The following is a 19,684-nucleotide window of genomic DNA, read 5'->3' as shown; positions in this document are numbered from 1 at the left end:
AGAAGAAAGAAAGAAAATAGTGGACACTAGAGTTGTTATTGCATTGTTAAACTGTATGGAAAACAATGCATTATATTTCACATATCTGTGGTACTTGGCTCATATAATTTCCTATGAATTCTCATTTCCACATGTATCTTTACCATGAATTCTTAATAATAAATAAGACAAACTAAAAGAGATTATCCAAGAAATGGTCTTTACCATCCCTGCTCAGCACTGGTGCCTAACAGATTAAGCAGCCTGAGTGATCTATTTGAAGCAATCCATAATGCCATACACTTTAACACCTGAAGTTACTCTATGTAAGGTATGTTCTTGGTGAAAATTTTTGAAGTATGTTGTGTTGACATGCAAATATCCTACATAATTTAACTTAGAAATTAAATTGACCAAACAAAAAAAGAAAAAGATACATTAAATTCTAAAAATTCCATTATAGAGTGATTTCTCTATATTTCTCCCAAACAGGAACCCAGGTAAGTTAGCTAGCTAGCTAATAAAAACAAAACATAGGCTTTTACATGGATCTCCAAGCCAAATCTTCCAATATATTTGAAAAAAATATATAAGAAACTTTTTATATTCATGAATATTTGCCAGGAAAAAAACTATTTGCTATTTATGCTTTCCATATTATAATTGGTTCCAATGTGAATTAAAGAATTCATAGTGGCTTTATTTAAATCATAAAATTTTAAACTTTGCACAGTGGCAGTATGGTAGCCAATGAGGTTTATCCGAGGCTCTTTTATTGCTAATTGAAAACTTAAATCATAAAATTTTAGAACTTTTAAAATGTTATCAGTTGTTTGTTTCTATTTCTTAATTTTACTAATGAGAAAACTAAAGAAAAGGGAGGTCACCCAGATTAATAAATATCAAAAAGGTAAGTTTCTTTAGTTCAGAGGTGTTTTGCCTTTATCTCTCTATATTTTTAATTTTATCTTTATTTTTGTTTAGGTTGACGATAGAGTAGACATGAATGGAAAACAAAGTACTGGAGAATTAAACATGAAATGGTTAAAAATTATTCATAAAATTATTAATAAAAATATAGAATTTTGCTTACCCACAGAAGTCTAAATCTGTGGATTTATAATTAAATCCTGGTATCTACCCTAAATGCATATTCTAAATACATGAAAGCACTTACTTAAATTCCTGGCATATTTTAGGTATTTAGAAAAAGTATTTTGTATGTTCTCCTTATGATTTCCCTAATACAAAGTTCAAATTCAAGAACTGTTTGTCTTTATTAAATTCCACTGCAAAAAAAAATACTTGCATAGGATTTCACAATTTAGAAGGTATTTACATAATCATTATAATTATTAGATTTTTATCTACTTAATAACCTTGAATTGGTGGCAAATCAGGAAACTGAGGCTGTTTAAGTGCTACCCCCAAATCATCCAAATAGAAAGTGGTAAATTCAAGAGGTACACCCAGATCTTCTGACTCCACATACAATTCTCTCTATAATAGGAAACAGATGAATCCTATCATATTGATTTCTGGTGCCAGCTGATGTGTCCCTCTTTCTCTAAAATTGTATTGCCCTCTTCCCCACGGATTTTTAAAGGTATAATCAATTAAGTGCAAAGATGCAGGCAGACTTGCTTATCCAGTAACATGAAAGGGAGCCACATTAACTGAGTTTTACAAAATCCACATTAATTATTTATTCCTCTGGGATACACTACTTTGGCCTCTCCATGATACTTCATTTTTTTCATATCTATGTTTACATATTATATGATTGTCAAATTGTAAAATCTTTGAGGACAGTAGGAGATCTACTCATTTTGGGATCTTTAACGTCTCCCTCAACAGTTTAAATGCATGTTGGTCAACACAGGAAAATATCAAGAACTTTAAAGAAAAAATGTGCTTCAAATAAGCCCACAGTTTACCTAAAGCTAATGATAATTTGTAGCATTAATACTTTAACATACACTTGCATTGTCATTAAAATATTTCTAAAAATCATATCAATAAAGTAAGAGATCTTACCCAGACCATGTCTATGTGTTGACATTGGTGGTAAAACAGTCCAAGTCTTGGTTTTGGGATTGTAACATTCAACAGTGTTCAAGGTCTTTAAGCCATCTCGACCTCCGATTACAAAGAGTTTGTCATCAATAACAGCCACACCAAACTGCAACCTCCTGCCGTTCATCATCCCTGCCTGGATCCACAGATTTGTTCTGAGGTCATATTTCTCTATGGTTGTAGCTCCTAATAAAACATAAAATCAAATAGTCACCAATTACTACTAATCCAACATACAACCTGCCCAAGGCAGTGTACAAATTAGGACGTGAAAGCATTGTTGTCACATTCATTTTTCTTAAAGAAAAAGTGGCAAAAGAAAAACAAAAAAAAAAACAAAGGGTCTGTAATACAACTGCTTTATTTTCGCCTCTTGGCAGACACTAAGGATCAAAATAAACACAAATTTTCAGCCTGTTTGAATTACATAATGGTCTCATTTTAGACTATTGATTCTATAGACACATTGTTGGGCATCACACATTTCTGTCAGTAGATTTTGCAATGTTCCTCTATCATTCTTTGTCAATAAAAATGTAGCATAATCCCAGCATTAAAAATTTTTATGAAGACCTTTCAAATAATTAAGCTATGAATATTATCTGTATAGTTTCCAAAATCGAAAAGCAGTTAATTAAATAGAAATATTACCATGTTTCTCTTTAACTTTATGCCATAAATAAACGAAAGTTTTAAAAATCAATTGTGAAATATATAAGCAAATATCTGCTATGCTTTTTAAACCTGCTTTTTAAAAAAATGATCTAGGGAATAACTTAATAGAATTTAGAGACATAAAATAATCTATTTTTACCAATCATGTTATAATCTTTAAATAAAATAGCTTATCTTTCCTCTAAAAGCTTTTTATATATAAGTTTGAGAAATACAATAACTCTGACTCATACAATAGAAATTAAAAAAAGAAAGTAGCTCGATTGCTGGGAGATTTGCTTTAACAGGTTTAGTTACCAATTCACACTGAAAATGTCAGCCTAGAATAAGTTCACAAATGTTTATGTGATGTAATATAAGCTAATGAACACTGATCTCGCTGCAGTGTTTGATCTTAATGTTCAGACTCACCTTCACCAATGTTTCATCCACATTGATTAAACATCCCTACAAAGGGAATCAACATTCTTGTGTATTTTCATTTAATCATGGGCAATCTATTTTACTGATAATGTAGTAAGTAAAAGTTTGCAATTCTAAAGAATACATTCCTCTGGGCACTCATTTACTCTTCAGAACCTAACTAGCAACGAGAGCTAAACAAATATGAACACCTTGAAAGCAGACATTTTGCTAATTTAAGTAAAAATGTATGAATTTAAGCTCAATTTTTATTTAAAAGTAACAAAGAAATAATTGGATAGACACCGAATTAGATGTATTAAATCTGCATTTTGACGTTGTTAAAAAATATAAGCTTATTCCCATACATAACTAAATTTGAAGTATTATAAAAGTATTATTTTTAGAATAAAAATAAATTGGAATGTTCACAAAAGTTATTTGACTATTTATTAATATGTACAATATTTTAAAGAATGTCCTTATTTTTACGTTTGGATATATTCATTATATTTGGTTTTGAATGTTTTATTCAATGATGTACAAATTAAAATTCTACCATGAACTACATCATCGAATAATTTCAAGGTTGTCTGGATTTTCAAAGCTCAATAACTTTGCTATTATGTGAATGTCTAACTAAAAATTGAGAATTATATACAGATAACTTGTCCCTTGTGACTAACTCTTGAGAAATGATGGCAGAAGAAAGAGTATAACCCGATCCTAATTAACCCAGTCCCATTAGACTCATATTTTGGAGGTATGGGTGAACAAGTAATAAGTATCTGAACAAGTATACTTTCCTTAATCTCCAAAACCTTGCTCAAAACCTTTGCAGAGAATTTGAGGTACAGTTATCATTTTTAGAGGAAATAGTTGGGAATGGATAAAGTTAATGCGTTCTGTGTAACCAGAGAAGTTGTGGCTCAAAAGGAAAAAGTAGGGCTTGATTTGGAATTCAAAGCCTCATCCAAACAAGCTATATATGACTTAAATTTCAACACTATAGGATTTTTGACTTTCACAGTTTTTCTTCTAACTTCAGTCTTGAAAAGTGACCTATTTACTTATTCTAAAGTAGCTGTAGCAGAAATAGGAGCTCATCCCTACCTTCATTTTTTTAAATGACAAGCTGCATTAATTTTCTGTGGCTGCTGTAAAAAAATTATCTCAAACCTAGTGGTTTAAAAGATACAAATTTATTATCTTAAGGGTTGAAGAGGTCAGAAGTCTGAAATCGGTCTTACTACACAAAGATCAAGATGTTTGGCAGGGCTATGTTCCTTTCAGGAGACTCTAGGGGAAAATCAGTTTTCTTGTTTTTTCTATTTTCTAGAGGTCACCCACATTCCTTATTGCTGTTCTTCAAAGCCAATAACATTGCATTTTTTTGATGTTGATCCTTAGGATTATATTGGGCTCACCCTAATTTAATCTGACATAATGTAGAATAGTGTGCTTATATCTTCATTTGATTAGCAATCTTAATTCCTTTGCAGACTATCTTTCCCTTGCTATGCAACCTAATATATTCACAGGTTCTGGGCTTAGAATATGAATTTGGTGGAGGGTATTATTCAGTCTACCCCAGAAACCAAGGCTTACGTTTACTCCAGTATTCAATCTTGCTTACTTATAAAAATTTAATAATACAAAATGAAAAAGGATCTTTTTGATATAAAATACAAGGGATCTTTACTAATACAAAATAAAAGGATCTTTATTTTAGCCAATGTAATTGATTTTCTTATTCAGTCAGCATGTATTGTAAATATTTTATTTGATTTTTAACAATCACAAATTTAAGCATATGCTTTCCTTTTCCTAATGAAAGTTATTAATAATAATATTCTTTAAGAAATTTCTTCACCAATGTACTTTACTAGCTATCTGTATAAACCTCCTAATTCTATCATTATTATTAGTTTATCAATTTGTGAGTTTCGTTGTTTTCCTTTGTAAGATTGTATGTATTCCCTTGGGTGCTCCTTAAGTTAGAGGAAGAAGAAAGCTATCCTGAGTAATTTTAGCTTTTATTTTTCCTTAAAGTAAAAACAATACTTGTCATTACATAAACTAAAAATAGAATATAAGTTAGTGTTTACTGCTGTGGTGGTAGTTGATAAATTTGGAAGAGATCCAAAAGGAAAGTTTATTTTAAGACATAGTTACATTGGGGTTACTCTCCTAATGAAACCATCACCGTTTTGTGACGTTGGGGTTACTCTGTTGATGAAACTATGCCTACAAGGTGAAAGCTTGACTTTAAAATGTGAGACTGCAGGCACAACAGACTCTTGACAACTTTCATAAACTTGGGAGTGCCAACTCTATCTAAAGGTAATAGTTTTTACTCTGTTACTGCCACTGGGAATTCTGGCTTAATATTGCCAGGTTTTCTGACTTATTAAGAAGAGCATGAAAACTACATTTTTAAAATGTGGAATCTCCCAACAATAAAAATGTTCGACTAATTTAAAATAATGTTTAGGCCCATTAAAACAAGCACATGGCCATGTCTGTCCACAGAGAATTATTATTAGGAGTAGATAGATCCATGCTGTTTTACATCTTAAGCTCTAGACCACTCCTGTTAATAAAGTGTGCAGGTTTCATTAACTCTTATAGAAAGTTTTGCTGTCTTTCCGTGAGCTATCATTTTGTACAGTAATAATATTATTTTATAAAATGTGTAATATAATTTAATAAAATTAAAAGCAATCCATCAACACTTATGTGCACATATGGCAGTAAAACTCAAGAAAAATCAAGCAGGTGGGGGGGGAGGAGCAGATGGGTAAATTCACACCTAAAGGGTACAATGTACACTAACTGGGAGAAGGGCACACTGATAACTTTGACTCAAACTGTACAAAAGTAAATTATGTAACCAAAACGTGTGTACCCCTGTAAAATTCTGAAAAAAAAAAAGCAATTTGTAAAGCTTTCCAACTTAATGTAATTCTGTAATTCAAAGGTGAATCTCATTTATGATATATAGAATGTGTGAAATAAAATTATATAGGTATTTTTGAGACTATATGACAATACATGGTCTATTTATGTGCATTAATATATGCTTTATAATTTATTTATTACAGACTATGTGCCAGGTAAGGGCTAGGTGTTTAGCATTTATAGTAATATGAAATTTTCATGTTGCATTATTAGAAATAATTCCTTATATGATCACTGTTCATTTTCTATAGAAAGTATTCATATTTATAAAGCTGATCCAAGTGTAATGATATTTACAAATAATTGATCATAACCAGTTACAGATTTCTTTGTTTCTTCTCCACTGCCACTGTTTCACTTGACTAGCCTTAAAAAATATTCATACTAACAAGAGAAATAATGACACACATATTATTCAGTACTACCTAACATTTTATGCGTATCTTTTATTGAAATATACTTGTGAAATAAATATTGAATAAAGACATTCTGTGTAGGAAGTTTGCAAATAATATATTTAATAGATAATATTGAGTGAGTGTTTCTTTGTTCTAAGAGCTTTACATGTATTAGTACATTTCATTTTCATAAAAACCTGATGAGAAAGGTATTATTAGGTCAGATTTACAGAAAAGAAACCACACTAGAGAAAATTTTTGTTATATGCTCATTATCTCTGCGATAATAACTGGTGGATCCACAATATTAACCTGGCTCTAGAGTCACTCCGAGAAACACTTCTCTTTACAATTAATATATGTAGCAGGCAGAACTTTTAAAAATCCCCCTTCCTGAGATTGAATGATCTGTTTTCCAGAACTGTGAATATGATGACATATCAGGCCATTGACTGCTATGCTATATGGAATGGTTGGCCTTCCGATAGCAGTATTACCTGTGTTGCCCTGATGACACGACCCTTGAAAGTGCAGAGATTTCTCTGGCTAGGGCTAGAAGGGAAAGGAGAGCTTTCTCTGGTTAGCTGTAGAAGGGGAAATCAGAGAGATGCGAAGTATGAGCAAGGCTCACATTACTGTTGCGGCTTTGAAGATAGAGGGGCCACAGGAGAAGGAACGCAGAGGGCCTCTAGAAGCTGAGAGTGATCCCTACATGACAGCCAGGAGGGAAACAGTACCTCAGTTCTACACCCTCAGGGTATTGATTCTGTCAGCACTCATAATGAGCTCGGAAGAAGACTCCAAGCTCCAGATTAGAGTACAGCCCATGCCACACCTTGATTTCAGCTTTTTGAGATCTTGAATAGAGAATCCAGACATGCCATCCCAGACGTCTAACCTACAGAAGTCTGAGGTAATAGATGATGGTTGTTTTAAGCCACTGAGTTTGTGGTGATTTGTTACAGCAGCAATACCGTATAGTTATTTTTATTTGTTTTTATAATTTATAAAATATTTGTTTTCTAAGTTAAATAATCTAACTAGAAGATTATGGATACAATACAAATACAAAACTGTTTCCCTCATGACAAAAAAAATAGTAGACTCCTTTCTCAAAATATAAAACTGAGACAAAGTTGTCAAGATGTCATCAAAGTGAGGTTCTGGGTCTCTTTGGAGATGTTCATTCATACAGGCAAATATGATTATTTTGGGGGTAGGAATGATAGGAATTAATGCTTATATATTCTATTTTGGCATTATAGCAGCAGGTTATATTCCAACATCTATAATTGAAATATTTGGTAACCTCATTTATCTTGAATATAGCACAGAATTAAGTGATAAAAGTTTTCTGAACTGACAAAATAGTTGTCACTAAAAACTCCTAGAAAGAAAATAAAGCTCTTTTATTAAACTCACCAGAGTCTCTTAGCTCTTCCCACAACAACTTTTTACTACAATTTTAATGCAATATTGATAAATTCAGTTACTTGACTTCCAAGCCTTTTTACAAACCCATAAATAAGGATGATCTGGGGCAACTGAAAGCAGCAATAGCTGACAGTGAGGAAGTAATCAGGAAAAAAAATGCATAGAACAATCACTTATGGCTATAAAACAGCAGCAACACACAAACAAAACTATATTATACCTAAAAAGCATCATGGTTAAACACTGATGAGGATCTTGATGTTATCAAATCATTAGGAAAAGGTTAAGTTACATAAGATGGATTATCTTTTAAAAAGCAGTTAATAGTGAGAAGCATTTTGGAAAAATTTTAAATCAAAGATTTTTTCATGATACTTGTAACATAACACCCCAAAGTTTAAAGAAAATATGAATATAAAGAATTACTTATTTCTTGAGTTTTTCATAGTATAAGCATTTTATTGACATTCATGTATCCACAAATCTACCAAAAATATAGCTTTGGAATAACATGTTTACACTTATAAAAAAGGCATCATTTCAGGGGAAATATTTTTCAAGCACAGATAAAAGTATTTATTTTCTAGGTAATTTGTTATATTTTACAAGAATAGCCTTGTAAACATTTAAAAGTCATAATAATAATTCCATATATGCCAAATAACCAAAAATGTTCCATATCTATCCCCGATATAAACTATTTGTAAGATAGTCATAGACTGATATGAGGCTATGTATAGAGATATAAATTTATCATTAAGCTTAATGCTGTATTTTGAAGTAATCCTATATTTTGAAAATCCAACATTGTACTTAATGTTAAACTAATTCCATTAAAATCAGGAAATACAAAAAGATGCCTAGTTATTGGCTCATAGTCAAAAGAAAGAAGAATATAGGACACATTTTTCATTATTTGTATTACATGTAATAGCTCACTTTAATAACTAAACCTATTAACTTTAAAATCTTAGAAAAAATAAAATATTTCTGGAAGTAGGTGAATCAAAAAGCAAAATACAAAATTCAACACATTGTTTAATAAAAATATAAATCATCTAGATTGTGGAGAGAAGAACCTATTCAAAATAACACCTCTAAGAGCAAATTATCTCAAAATAAAATCAGCAAGATAAAGGCCAGTTTCAGATGAAGAAGAAATTTAATACTCTACTGAGAGATGTCAGCTGAATGAGTAAAAAATAGAAAACTATACTGATTTTGAATGAGTGACGTTGCAGAAATTATCATTATATAATTGCAATTAATAGAATATTAAAATTTGTACAAAGCATTTATAAAACTATACTGGCATTTCTCTGTAAATTCAATTATAAAATCCAAGGAAATAAACACTTAAAAAACAGACAATTTCTAATAGAGAGAATTCCTCAGGGAAAAATCCACTACCAGATATTAGAAAATATTGTATAACTATAAAGATTTAAAAAAAAACTTACTGATGAAGAAAATACATTAATTATATTAATGAATCTGAAAAGAAAGTCAGAAATAACTCTAATTCATATGAAAATTTTAATATAATAAAAGTTATATACATTAATGGAAAACATTTTATTATGCAAACATAGTACTAAGATAACTCTTTATCTTTTTGCTTTATTATTTCATCTTCTTAATAAGTGCTCTTGGGACATAAACTCATATTATTAATAACTATCATTTTCAAATTAAATATTTATTTTTATAACTAACCTCATTTGCCAAAAATGAGCCAAACACTTGATATGCGTATTATTGTTAAAACACTTTGTTCCAATAAACACCTGTCTAAAATATTTGAATTTTTCTATCTTTTGTTGAAAATATGGGCATGAATAAATGAAAGGAAAATATGGCTGTCGTGACTATTGGGTTCTGTTGGTACTGATTGTATGGCAAAAATATAAATTATTAAAATGTATTGTCAGAAGTGTAGTAGAAGAACATGAGGTTCCGTTGATCTGCGCCTAAACTACAGACCTTTGGAAAATACACATTTCTTCTTTTTCATAAATGAACACACACCCTCACAAAAATATTGTAATTGAAGGCTCTCTGTGATACATCGAGGTTTACACATTTTAAAATGAAGGCGTACATTAGTGTCACTTTAGGTGACTTCTGTTCATCTCTAAATCTTTTACTGCTTATTCTCTGTGAGTCTGTATCATAGAAGTTAATTTAATGTAGCCCTGGGGAGTCTCTTTTTCTTTGACAGAGAATAACAATACATTGGAGGATTAAGATCAGGTATTCATGAAGCATATGCAAAAACCCACTCAGACTTCTTATCCCATGGTTCTACAAAGGAGACTTAATGTGGAGATAGGATGTATTTATTATCATTTACTGTATATTCACAGGAATATTGATCAAAAAGAATGTACTAAATATTCAAGAATTTATAATTATGGTTGGCCTTTTATCATAACACACTATTCCTTACTCAGTCTGCATTCATTGAAAGATCTAGAGAATGTACAATGCTGTTGTCTAAATTCTCTTGACTACTGAGAGATAAAAATGATACTATTAGGATGAATTTAAAAGAATTCAACTTATAATTTTAACCCTGAACTATCCTCAGAAGAGACACCAGAAATGGTTACAGCTAAGACAGTCATTCAGATTTGTCTCTTTCCAGTGAAGATGAGGCTATGAAAGGAAACTTCATAGACAGGTGATGCACTTTTTACCTGACAAAGCCGAATTTCATCTTTGGATAAAGAACACAGCTTCTTTATCCAGATTAGGGCTGAAAGTCCCTTGTCTACAGACTCACTGGGGATGATGTAAAGAAGAATTTAACTTAACACATGAGTATCTTTCCTAATTCTACAGTTTGATAAGGAAGTGGACACCCTGTCTTAACTTAGTTCTTTCCTTGGGACCCTTGGGGAGGTATGGTTCTCCTCTAAAGTATCCCTTAGCAACCCAGTAAGTGGATGCCTATTTCAGAAGATGATTCTTTGTGTGTGAAAAGCAAACTGGGCTTTGGCTGGCAATTTTATTTGTGGTTTTGAGTTGTTTCTACAGCTTCGCTCACACTGGTGACCTTGAACGAGTAATCCCCAATGATATATTTCAAGTTTAAAGAAAAAGTGCTGAAGTGGAACCGAAGTGACTGAATGGAGTTACTGAGGCAGGCATCAAGTAGGGCAGTACTCAAAAGGGCAAAGATGAAAAAATAAGATTTCTTTTATTATATTGCCTTCTTCAGAAAGTTATACAGTATTTTAAAGCTATTTCCCCCACCTAACTGCAAACACTCAGGTTTCTTTGACACAGAATTGTAAGTGAATCATTTTCTTAAAGCCATATGATGATTACTACTGAGTAAAATGCTTCAAAAATTATCCAGTTGTAGAATTGCAGTATGAAAAGCTGTTCTTTAGAAGTTCTTGAAAGTGCAGCCTATCCAGTTCAAGCCAAGGAGGTAAAAATCAGGTCAAGATGGCTAATTTCACCTAGATATCTCACTTTCCATTTTTGCCTTTCAACAATACTGATAATGATGCAAAGAGTGATGAGACAAATTCAGCATAAAATGATCTGGCCAGTCCTTTGAATAAAAAGAGAAAAATATCAGGAGTTTATTCCTAAAGTCAGATAGTTTGTTCATTTAAAATATATAAAAATCCAAGGCACATACTGAATAGTAAAACACACTAATATATGCTCTATACTAAAATCATTCAATAGAAAATCTCTGGGAAATTAAGTTTTTATTTTATGGTTCATAATCAAAACTTTTCGCTGCTTTGTAATTTTCTTCATCTCCCTCCCTCCAGATTCTTCTTATTATTAGCCACATTTAGAACATTTCCTTCGAATTTACATGAAAGATTTAGCACTATCTGATCAGACACCTGGCTGTGAATTAAAATCAATAATTGACTTGTGGCTACATCTAGGCTGTGAATGCAAAAAATATAGAAAGAAAGGATGCTTTTAATTCTCCTTCAGCTTTTTACTCAGTTAATCACTATCTAATGGAACAGTCGCTGCTACTGTGGGCTTGGCATGCCATCTGCATATTTGGCATTTTTTTAGGTGCCATTTGGGTTCACAGCTATCATACATAAGGTGATAAACAGACCAATCTAATAATAAAATTTTCTTATTATGTTCTCTACTTAATGTCCAAAGAATACCAATTTGAAAGATTCTCAGCTTTTAATTTGGTTTACCCTTTCTTTGAAACTAAATAGTCTATTATAAACGCCTTAATCAAAGCCAGAAAGGCTCTCTGCTTGCCTGCTGTGATCCTGTGGGTAGGAAAGAGCACTATGGCAGTAGAAGGGATATAGTTTTGATATTATTTCAAAATTAATAATTTCTAATTATTGAGACAGAAAGTTTTAAAAAGGTCCTTTTTTGCTAATTTGGGAGAAAAAATATTAGCAGCATTATCAGAAAATGACGTTTTCTTTTCAGCATGTAGGTACCTACGCAAACAATTTTAATCTGATAGAATCACAATTAGACTGCCAAATATATAAAATAATTATTAATTTCTACCCATGCTTCAGAGGCAGGCAGAGGCAATGGTCACTAACAGAGATTCTTTTTTTTTTTTTTTTTTTTGAGACAGAGTCTCACTCTTTTGCCCGGGCTAGAGTGAGTGCCAGGGCATCAGCCTAGCTCACAGCAACCTCAAACTCCTGAGTTTGAGTGATCCTTCTGCCTCAGCCTCCCAAGTAGCTGGGACTACAGGCATGCGCCACCATGCCCGGCTAATTTTTTCTATGTATTTGTAGTTGTCCAATTAATTTCTTTCTAATTTTAGTAGAGAGGCGGGGTCTCGCTCTTGCTCAGGCTGGTCTCGAACTCCTGAGATCAAACAATCCGCCCGCCTCGGCCTCCCAGAGAGCTAGGATTACAGGCATGAGCCACCGCGCCCGGCCCAGTAATAGAGATTCTTGAGCCACTTAAAGAGATAAGGGCAATGAATTATCTGCAATAAAAATATCTTAAACTAGAGTCTTATGACAATAGACCAAGTAAATATTGAGAATAATATATGTGAAAATAATTTATTTGTATAATTGCTATAAAATATACTTAATTGTAATATGCTCATAATAAAGAATGATTTCTATTTTAAAGTAATTATCTGATAAAGAATACATTGATATTGATGTTGAAATTTTGATGCGTATAAAATTTAGAAAACAATGGCAAATACATATAGTGTGTTTAAAATATATATGTGCCCCTCAGTTGTGCAAAAGCATAGCTTTATGTTTTTATAATTTAACTCATCTTGTGCATAAACTTTCTTTCCAAAGAAACTTTGTTTAGAAGTCAAAAGCTTGCTACTGGGACCTTATCTCTTAACTGAATTTGCTCTGTGGAGCCATAGTAGCTTCAACTCCAATGAATAGAGACTTAGATGTGAAAAAAATTGCCAGCAATGAATAATATATGTCATAACATTTCAAAATATCATGCCCACCATTTCTTAGTGAATCAGCATTTAGTTAAGTTTTTTACATGTATCCTTGCATTGACATATCTCAAAATTTCTCAAAGATGTAAGTAATATTATTATTCCTATTTTACATATGAGGAACACCCACATTTAGACTACTTAATTACCTTGCTAAAGTTTACAAGACTCACACAACTACTTCAATTTTATGAAAATGAATATATCATGCACCCCAGAGACATTTGGGGTTGTTGGTGAGAAGTAAGGCTCTGAAGTAAGTATATAAGGCAAAAGTACTGGAATAATTAAAATTATCTTTAACAATTCCTTACATTTTTAATAAATGCACATTAGATATTAGACTAGATAAATATACACATGTATATGTAACTATATTTATACAAGTTTGAATCTAGTATGAAAACCTAATTTTAGTTTGGTATTTGTTGTTATTGATAAAAAATAAAATACTCCAGTTTTTTTCTATAATTTGCTTTTAAAATAAAAAATAAATAATTAAATGTGAAACTACTTTCAACACTACATGGATATTGGAACTTTCTAAGCCATCAGCATTTTCACTTCTCCTGCCTCTCACTTACTCCAGAGACATTGAAGTTGGTATCACTCTTACCATTCAAATTCATTTCTCTCTCTCCAGATATGGTTGAATTCTTTGAATAATATGTATAGTTAATGTGACTCCAGTGTAATAGGGTAAATTAAATGTTCTTTTCCACTTGGGTATTTATTCATGAATTTTGCTCTCACTATTTAATCATCTCTTGGTGAGCATATCATTATGTGCATACATCATTATCTGTAAGTGTATGTTTGTATTTCTGAACCACATTAAATGCTGCATGTTCCTAAAAGCATTCTTTAAAAGTCAGGCATCAAGACTACCTGAGTGTAAAACAGAATTCATATACAATTCTTCAAAAGCTTTGACATTAAATAATACATCCTATAATTCTGGTATATCAAAAATATTTCATATGTATAAAAATGCCAAAAAACTCCAGGTTGTTATACAACATATGAAATGTTGTTAGTAGAAAAGACCATGAAGAAGCAAATAGGGTTACTAATGATCTGTCATGATGAAAATTAGCCGTAATGAAAATTGTACCTTTTTGGTGATTCATTTGGTGATATATTGGTATAGTTTCCAAGAAGTAAGAAAATATTTTCTATGATATTTTTCATGAATACTTTTTTCAAGACAAAAAAATTGTATTATAAATGTGATATATGATAAATATAATATAAATTATAATATTGGCATAAGTCTATCTTAAACGTAATTGTAAAGTGGTCACAAAAATACTTGTGCCCGATTATTTACAGCAGCTTTATTTATAATAGCTAAAACTGAAAATATTCCAGTCTTCCATCAACAGGAGAATTGATAAACAGGTTACTATTAATCAGTTAAAAAGAATGAACTAGTGATATATACATAAACATGAATGAATCCCCAAAATGTTATGCTGATTGAAATAAACCTTAGATAAAATAGTGCAAAATGTGCGATTCCGTTCATATGAAATTGAAGAAGAGGCAAAACTAATTTAAGTTTGAAAAACATTCAAAGGAGTGGTTATCTTTGGAGATACAGAAAACCCATAGAAGTAGAATTGGTGGTTCACTAGGGCTTGGTAGTGGGGTGGTGGAGATTGGGGACATGTTGGACAAAGGGTACAAAATTTCAGTTAGACAAAAGTAATAAGTTAAAGAGATCTATTCTATAACACTATGACTATAGCAATGTATTATACACTTGAAAATAGTTGAAAGAGTAGATTTTAACTGTCTCACCATTAAAAAATGATAAGTGAGTGAGGTAATTTATATGTTAATTAGCTTGATGTAGCCACTGCACAATGTATACATATTTCAAAGCACCATGGTGGATACTGTAAATATAAAGAAATTTTATTTCTCAATGAAAAATAATCAATTTGCTTTTTTCACATAACTTGTTTTTTGAAGAGAAAATATGATCATAAAAGTTAAATTTTAAAGAACATGAGTGATTTAGAATGTTTATAATGACTTTTATTTTAATAAGAATGTGACCTTAATAAATTTGTATTCATGCATATAAATTTTCTGGACATCGAGTACACACATTTTTGGACATTTAAAAATGCTAATTTTGTGGGTTTTATGCCTATTATTAGAATAAAATTATAACTTGTAGTCTGAATTTAATGCACGTGTTATAATACATTTGAAAATATATAATTAAAAGATAAAGTACATAAGAAATTGATAAAACAGGGACTTTGAAAGTAGGGGGAATTATGAAATACTTATAATTTTGTGTGCATAAAAATTAATTTACCAAACATGAAAGGGAAATAAACATAATATAATAGCATATTCAAAATTTTCAAGTACATAATTTCTTATATTCCTAATGTATTCTATAAAATCATAAAATAAAATGTATTTAGCTGGCCTGGGATTTTTTTATTTACACACTGCACTAAAAAATGAATTCTTATCTTTAGTAAAATCTTAAAAAAATATAATAAGAATTGAAGTATGTCAAGTTTTTCACTGGCATTTAATAAAATGTCGTTCTTAGCATCAGTAAGAGGTTAAGCATGGGCAAAAGAGTATAAGAAATGATACAAATTTTGGAATTATACAAACCCCTAGATTTAAACTCTACCTTAACTATTTACTAAATCATAGAAATTAAGAAAGTTTCTGAACCTCTGTCAAAATCAAAATGTACTAGAAAAATACTGTCAACATTAGTTTTTCGTAGGAAATAAATGAAATTTTGTACATGGTAGTATTTGAAAAGAAGTATTTAAAGTATATGCCATTGATGAAATAATTTTATCATTTCCAAATGATTAGTTACTTAGGAAAAATATCCTAGATCCATAATATTTATTTTTCTGCTTGAAGAGTTCTATGGGAAAAGTATTTAGGTAACAGCAGTTTTCTTTTACATTTTGCCTTTCACTTCTTCAAAATAGTAAAAGGGAGAGCATCATATTAATATATTAAACTTATTCTGGGAAACAGTATATTTTACATCAAAGCTAATATTTGATTAATATATGGTTTTTGCCCAATTTGGACATCTACTAACATCTGTTATATTGGTTGTAATTTAAATTTAGTAGATGGTTACTGAAAATCCACAATTAGTAACAAATATTTCTAAAATTAGAAACATATATTATATTTCATGTTTCCAAATTGCTTATTGTTTAGAAAAGGGAATTAATTTATTACAGTAGAACAAATGAGTATTCAGGAATTTGTACTTGTAGTTCTTAATATTTGCTAATGATCCCTCAGATCCAAGACATGTATCAATTTATGTTTAGATTCCTGATTTTGAATTACATTCACTATTAGAAGAATGTGTGGGATTTGATCAAATTGTTAATGAATGATCATCTACATTGTAATAGAAGATGTTCTAATTTAATGCATGATATAATTTAATATTTTGAGATAGGATTATACTCTCCATTTTAGAGATTTGGAAGTTATATCTGAATATAATACTACTAAGCTTATAAATACTCCAAACTTAACCATGGAAATGTGAATGGTTTACGTCACAAATATGTAAAATGCTTGAAAAAGCTCAAGGTCTAAATAGTTTCATTATAAACAAAATACCAAATTTCCTAAAATTATAGTACATAATACAAGTAAAATAATCTACGGAGAAAAATTTAAAATAAAAAAGAAACTGGAGGCTTCTGCTTGATGGAAAATGGAAGACTCATTTTGAAATTTCCTCTAATTATAATATTGAGATTCAGGATTGGTAATCTTGTCTGTTCTTGGTTCTTGGTGTGCTCTTGGCTGAAGAATGACCAGACACACCGAAAGCAAGGTAAGCATGAAACAAGATTTATTGCGGACAGAAAGATAGGACTACAGAGAGAGTAAGATACAGGTTTACAGAATAAAAGCAAGATATGTTCGGTGCAGAGCAGGGAACAGGCCTCTTTTCTTAAAAGGTCTTGGTTATGGTCTAGGTCTGATTTTATAGTGTCTGGATTGGGCCCTCTTCATGGTTCAGACATCACCATGGGACCACTTTAAAGGACAATTGGGAGTTGTAACTTGAGTCTTAACTACGCATGCGGATCTCCCATGAGCCTCTCCGAAAGCCGGTTGTTCCAGGTCACTTTCCAGACTCTATTGTATCTGTGCAGCTTGGCCCATGGACTAGCGAGTCCTCTGCATTTTTCTGCAGTTGGCATACTAAGTTCTCACTGGCAGGTTCGTAGGGGGTTCTTCCTCTCCCAGGTGTGATAGTCACCTGCTTTGTCCCCAGGAGGGCCTGGAGGTCCCTAGCTGTCTACCTAACAATAATACTACTATACCTATACAAATTACACAACTTTTTTACATTTCTGGACTTAAATGAAAGTAAGAGATGTCTTTAACAGAACAGCCAAATAGCTGAAAGAACAGTGAAGTGAAACTTACAAGAGAGCTAAAGGACTAAGGAAGCCAGCATTTCCTTGGGTCGATGTCTACACTGATGATAACATCTGGAGCAGCTGCCTTGAGCTAAACACAAGATAGGAAAACAAGGTACCAGAGATGCTGCATTAAGACTGGCTCCTTTTGGACAGCCCCACCCCCCAAGCCCAGACATTCAGCTGAGTGGAGCTATTTCAGCCCCTCCCGGCAGCTTTGCACAGAAACAAAGAGAAGACCTTTGACCGTGCTAACAGCAGTTGTGGAGCATGAGGGCAGGCTTACCCAACCCAGCCCCACCCAGACTCACTCACGGTCCTGCCACCACTGAGGTGGAGAATAAGGAAACACCTGGAAGTCCCAGGGCCCCACCCACCACGCTAGGTACAAGAAGGCCTCTCTAGAGGAACAAGAGCTAGCTACAGGACCAAAAACAGCATTGCAGCTCGCTCCTCCCTGCAAGTGCCACCTACTGACAGGGAGGTCATTCTGCACACCCTTTTACTGCATCTACTGATTCATCATAAAGGGTGCAGTCAAATCTCACCCACAAACACCACCTACAGTCTCAGAGACTAAACAGGGCATGTCATTATCCAAACAAAAATCTAAAGGCAAGAAGGAACGACTGATTCAGATGGGAAGGAACCAGCGAAAGAACTCTGGAAGTATGAAGACTCAAACAGAAAGCACACTCCCAAAAGGAACAACAGCTCCCCAGCAATGGACATTAACCAAACTCAGAAAGCTACAATGACAGAAGAAGAATTTCAAACATGGATTGTAAGAAAACTGAATGATATGCAAGAAAAATGGATAACCAAAACAAAGAAACCACATACAAAATCCAGGACTTGGAAGAAACATTCACTAAAGAAATTGAAATATTAAAGAAAAATCAAACCGATCTCCTGGAAATAAAAGACTAATTCAGGGAACTACAAAACACCGTGGAAAGCCTCAAGAACAGGGTAGATCAAACAGAAGAAAGAATCTCAGAGATTGAAGACAACTCCTTCCAATTAAATAAGTCAGTCACAGAAATTGAGCAGGAAATTAAGAGAAAAGAAATAAGCCTATAAGAAATGTGGGATTATGTGAAAAAAACCAAACCTGAGGGTGATAGGGGTTCTGGAAGGTGAAGAGGAAAACATCAAAGGCTGGATAAGCTATTTGAAGAATTAATAGAGGAGAATTTTCCAGGTCTTGCTAAAAATCTAGATATACAGGTACAAGAAGCTCAACGGACCCCAGGGAGATTCAATGCAAATAGGAAGACACCACGTCACGCAGTCATCAGATTGACCAAAATAGCCACTAAAGAGGCCCTTCTACGAGCTGTAAGGGAAAGAAACAAGTAACATACAAAGGAAAGCCCATCAGAATAACTCCAGATTTCTCAACTGAAACCCTAGCAAGCAAGAAGAGACTGGGCCCCATTCTCACTCTTCTGAAACAGAATAATGCCCAGCCTAGAATCTTGTACACTGCAAAACTAAGTTTCATATATGAAGGAGAAATAAAGACATTCTCAGATAAGCAAAGACTGAGGGAATTCACCAAGACAAGACCAGATCTCCAAGAAGTACTCAAAACAGAATTACACAAGGATCAGCACAATAAACACTCTCGAATGTGAAACCACTCAAAACTTAAACATCAAAGGTTAGATTCCGCAATGGCTCAAGACAGAAAACAAAGCAACAAAATGCAACCCAACAGAATGAACAGTAATTCACCCTACTTATCAGTTCTCTCAATAATGTGAATGGTTTGAACTCCTCTCTCAAGAGACATAGGCTGGCCAAATGGATAAAAAAAAAAAAAACAAGCCAAGCATCTGCTGTCT

The 19,684-nt window shown here is 32.3% G+C and overlaps 1 protein-coding gene across 2 annotated transcripts in view; it reads right to left on the bottom strand.

Moving 5' to 3' along the window:
* The window catches only part of KLHL1 (kelch-like family member 1), a 347,076-nt gene that overhangs the window by 97,211 nt on the left and 230,181 nt on the right, over window positions 1-19,684 (bottom strand). For both annotated transcript variants that reach the window (XM_012650443.1, XM_012650442.1), the window contains one exon: window positions 2,017-2,241. In XM_012650443.1, coding sequence (XP_012505897.1) covers window positions 2,017-2,241 — 225 coding nt within the window. The remainder of the gene's footprint in view (window positions 1-2,016; window positions 2,242-19,684) is intronic.

Source organism: Propithecus coquereli, unplaced genomic scaffold (genome assembly GCF_000956105.1).
Source record: "Propithecus coquereli isolate 6110/MARCELLA unplaced genomic scaffold, Pcoq_1.0 Scaffold327, whole genome shotgun sequence".
Taxonomy (NCBI): Eukaryota; Metazoa; Chordata; class Mammalia; order Primates; family Indriidae; genus Propithecus; species Propithecus coquereli.
This window is presented reverse-complemented; position numbering and strand designations above follow the sequence as displayed.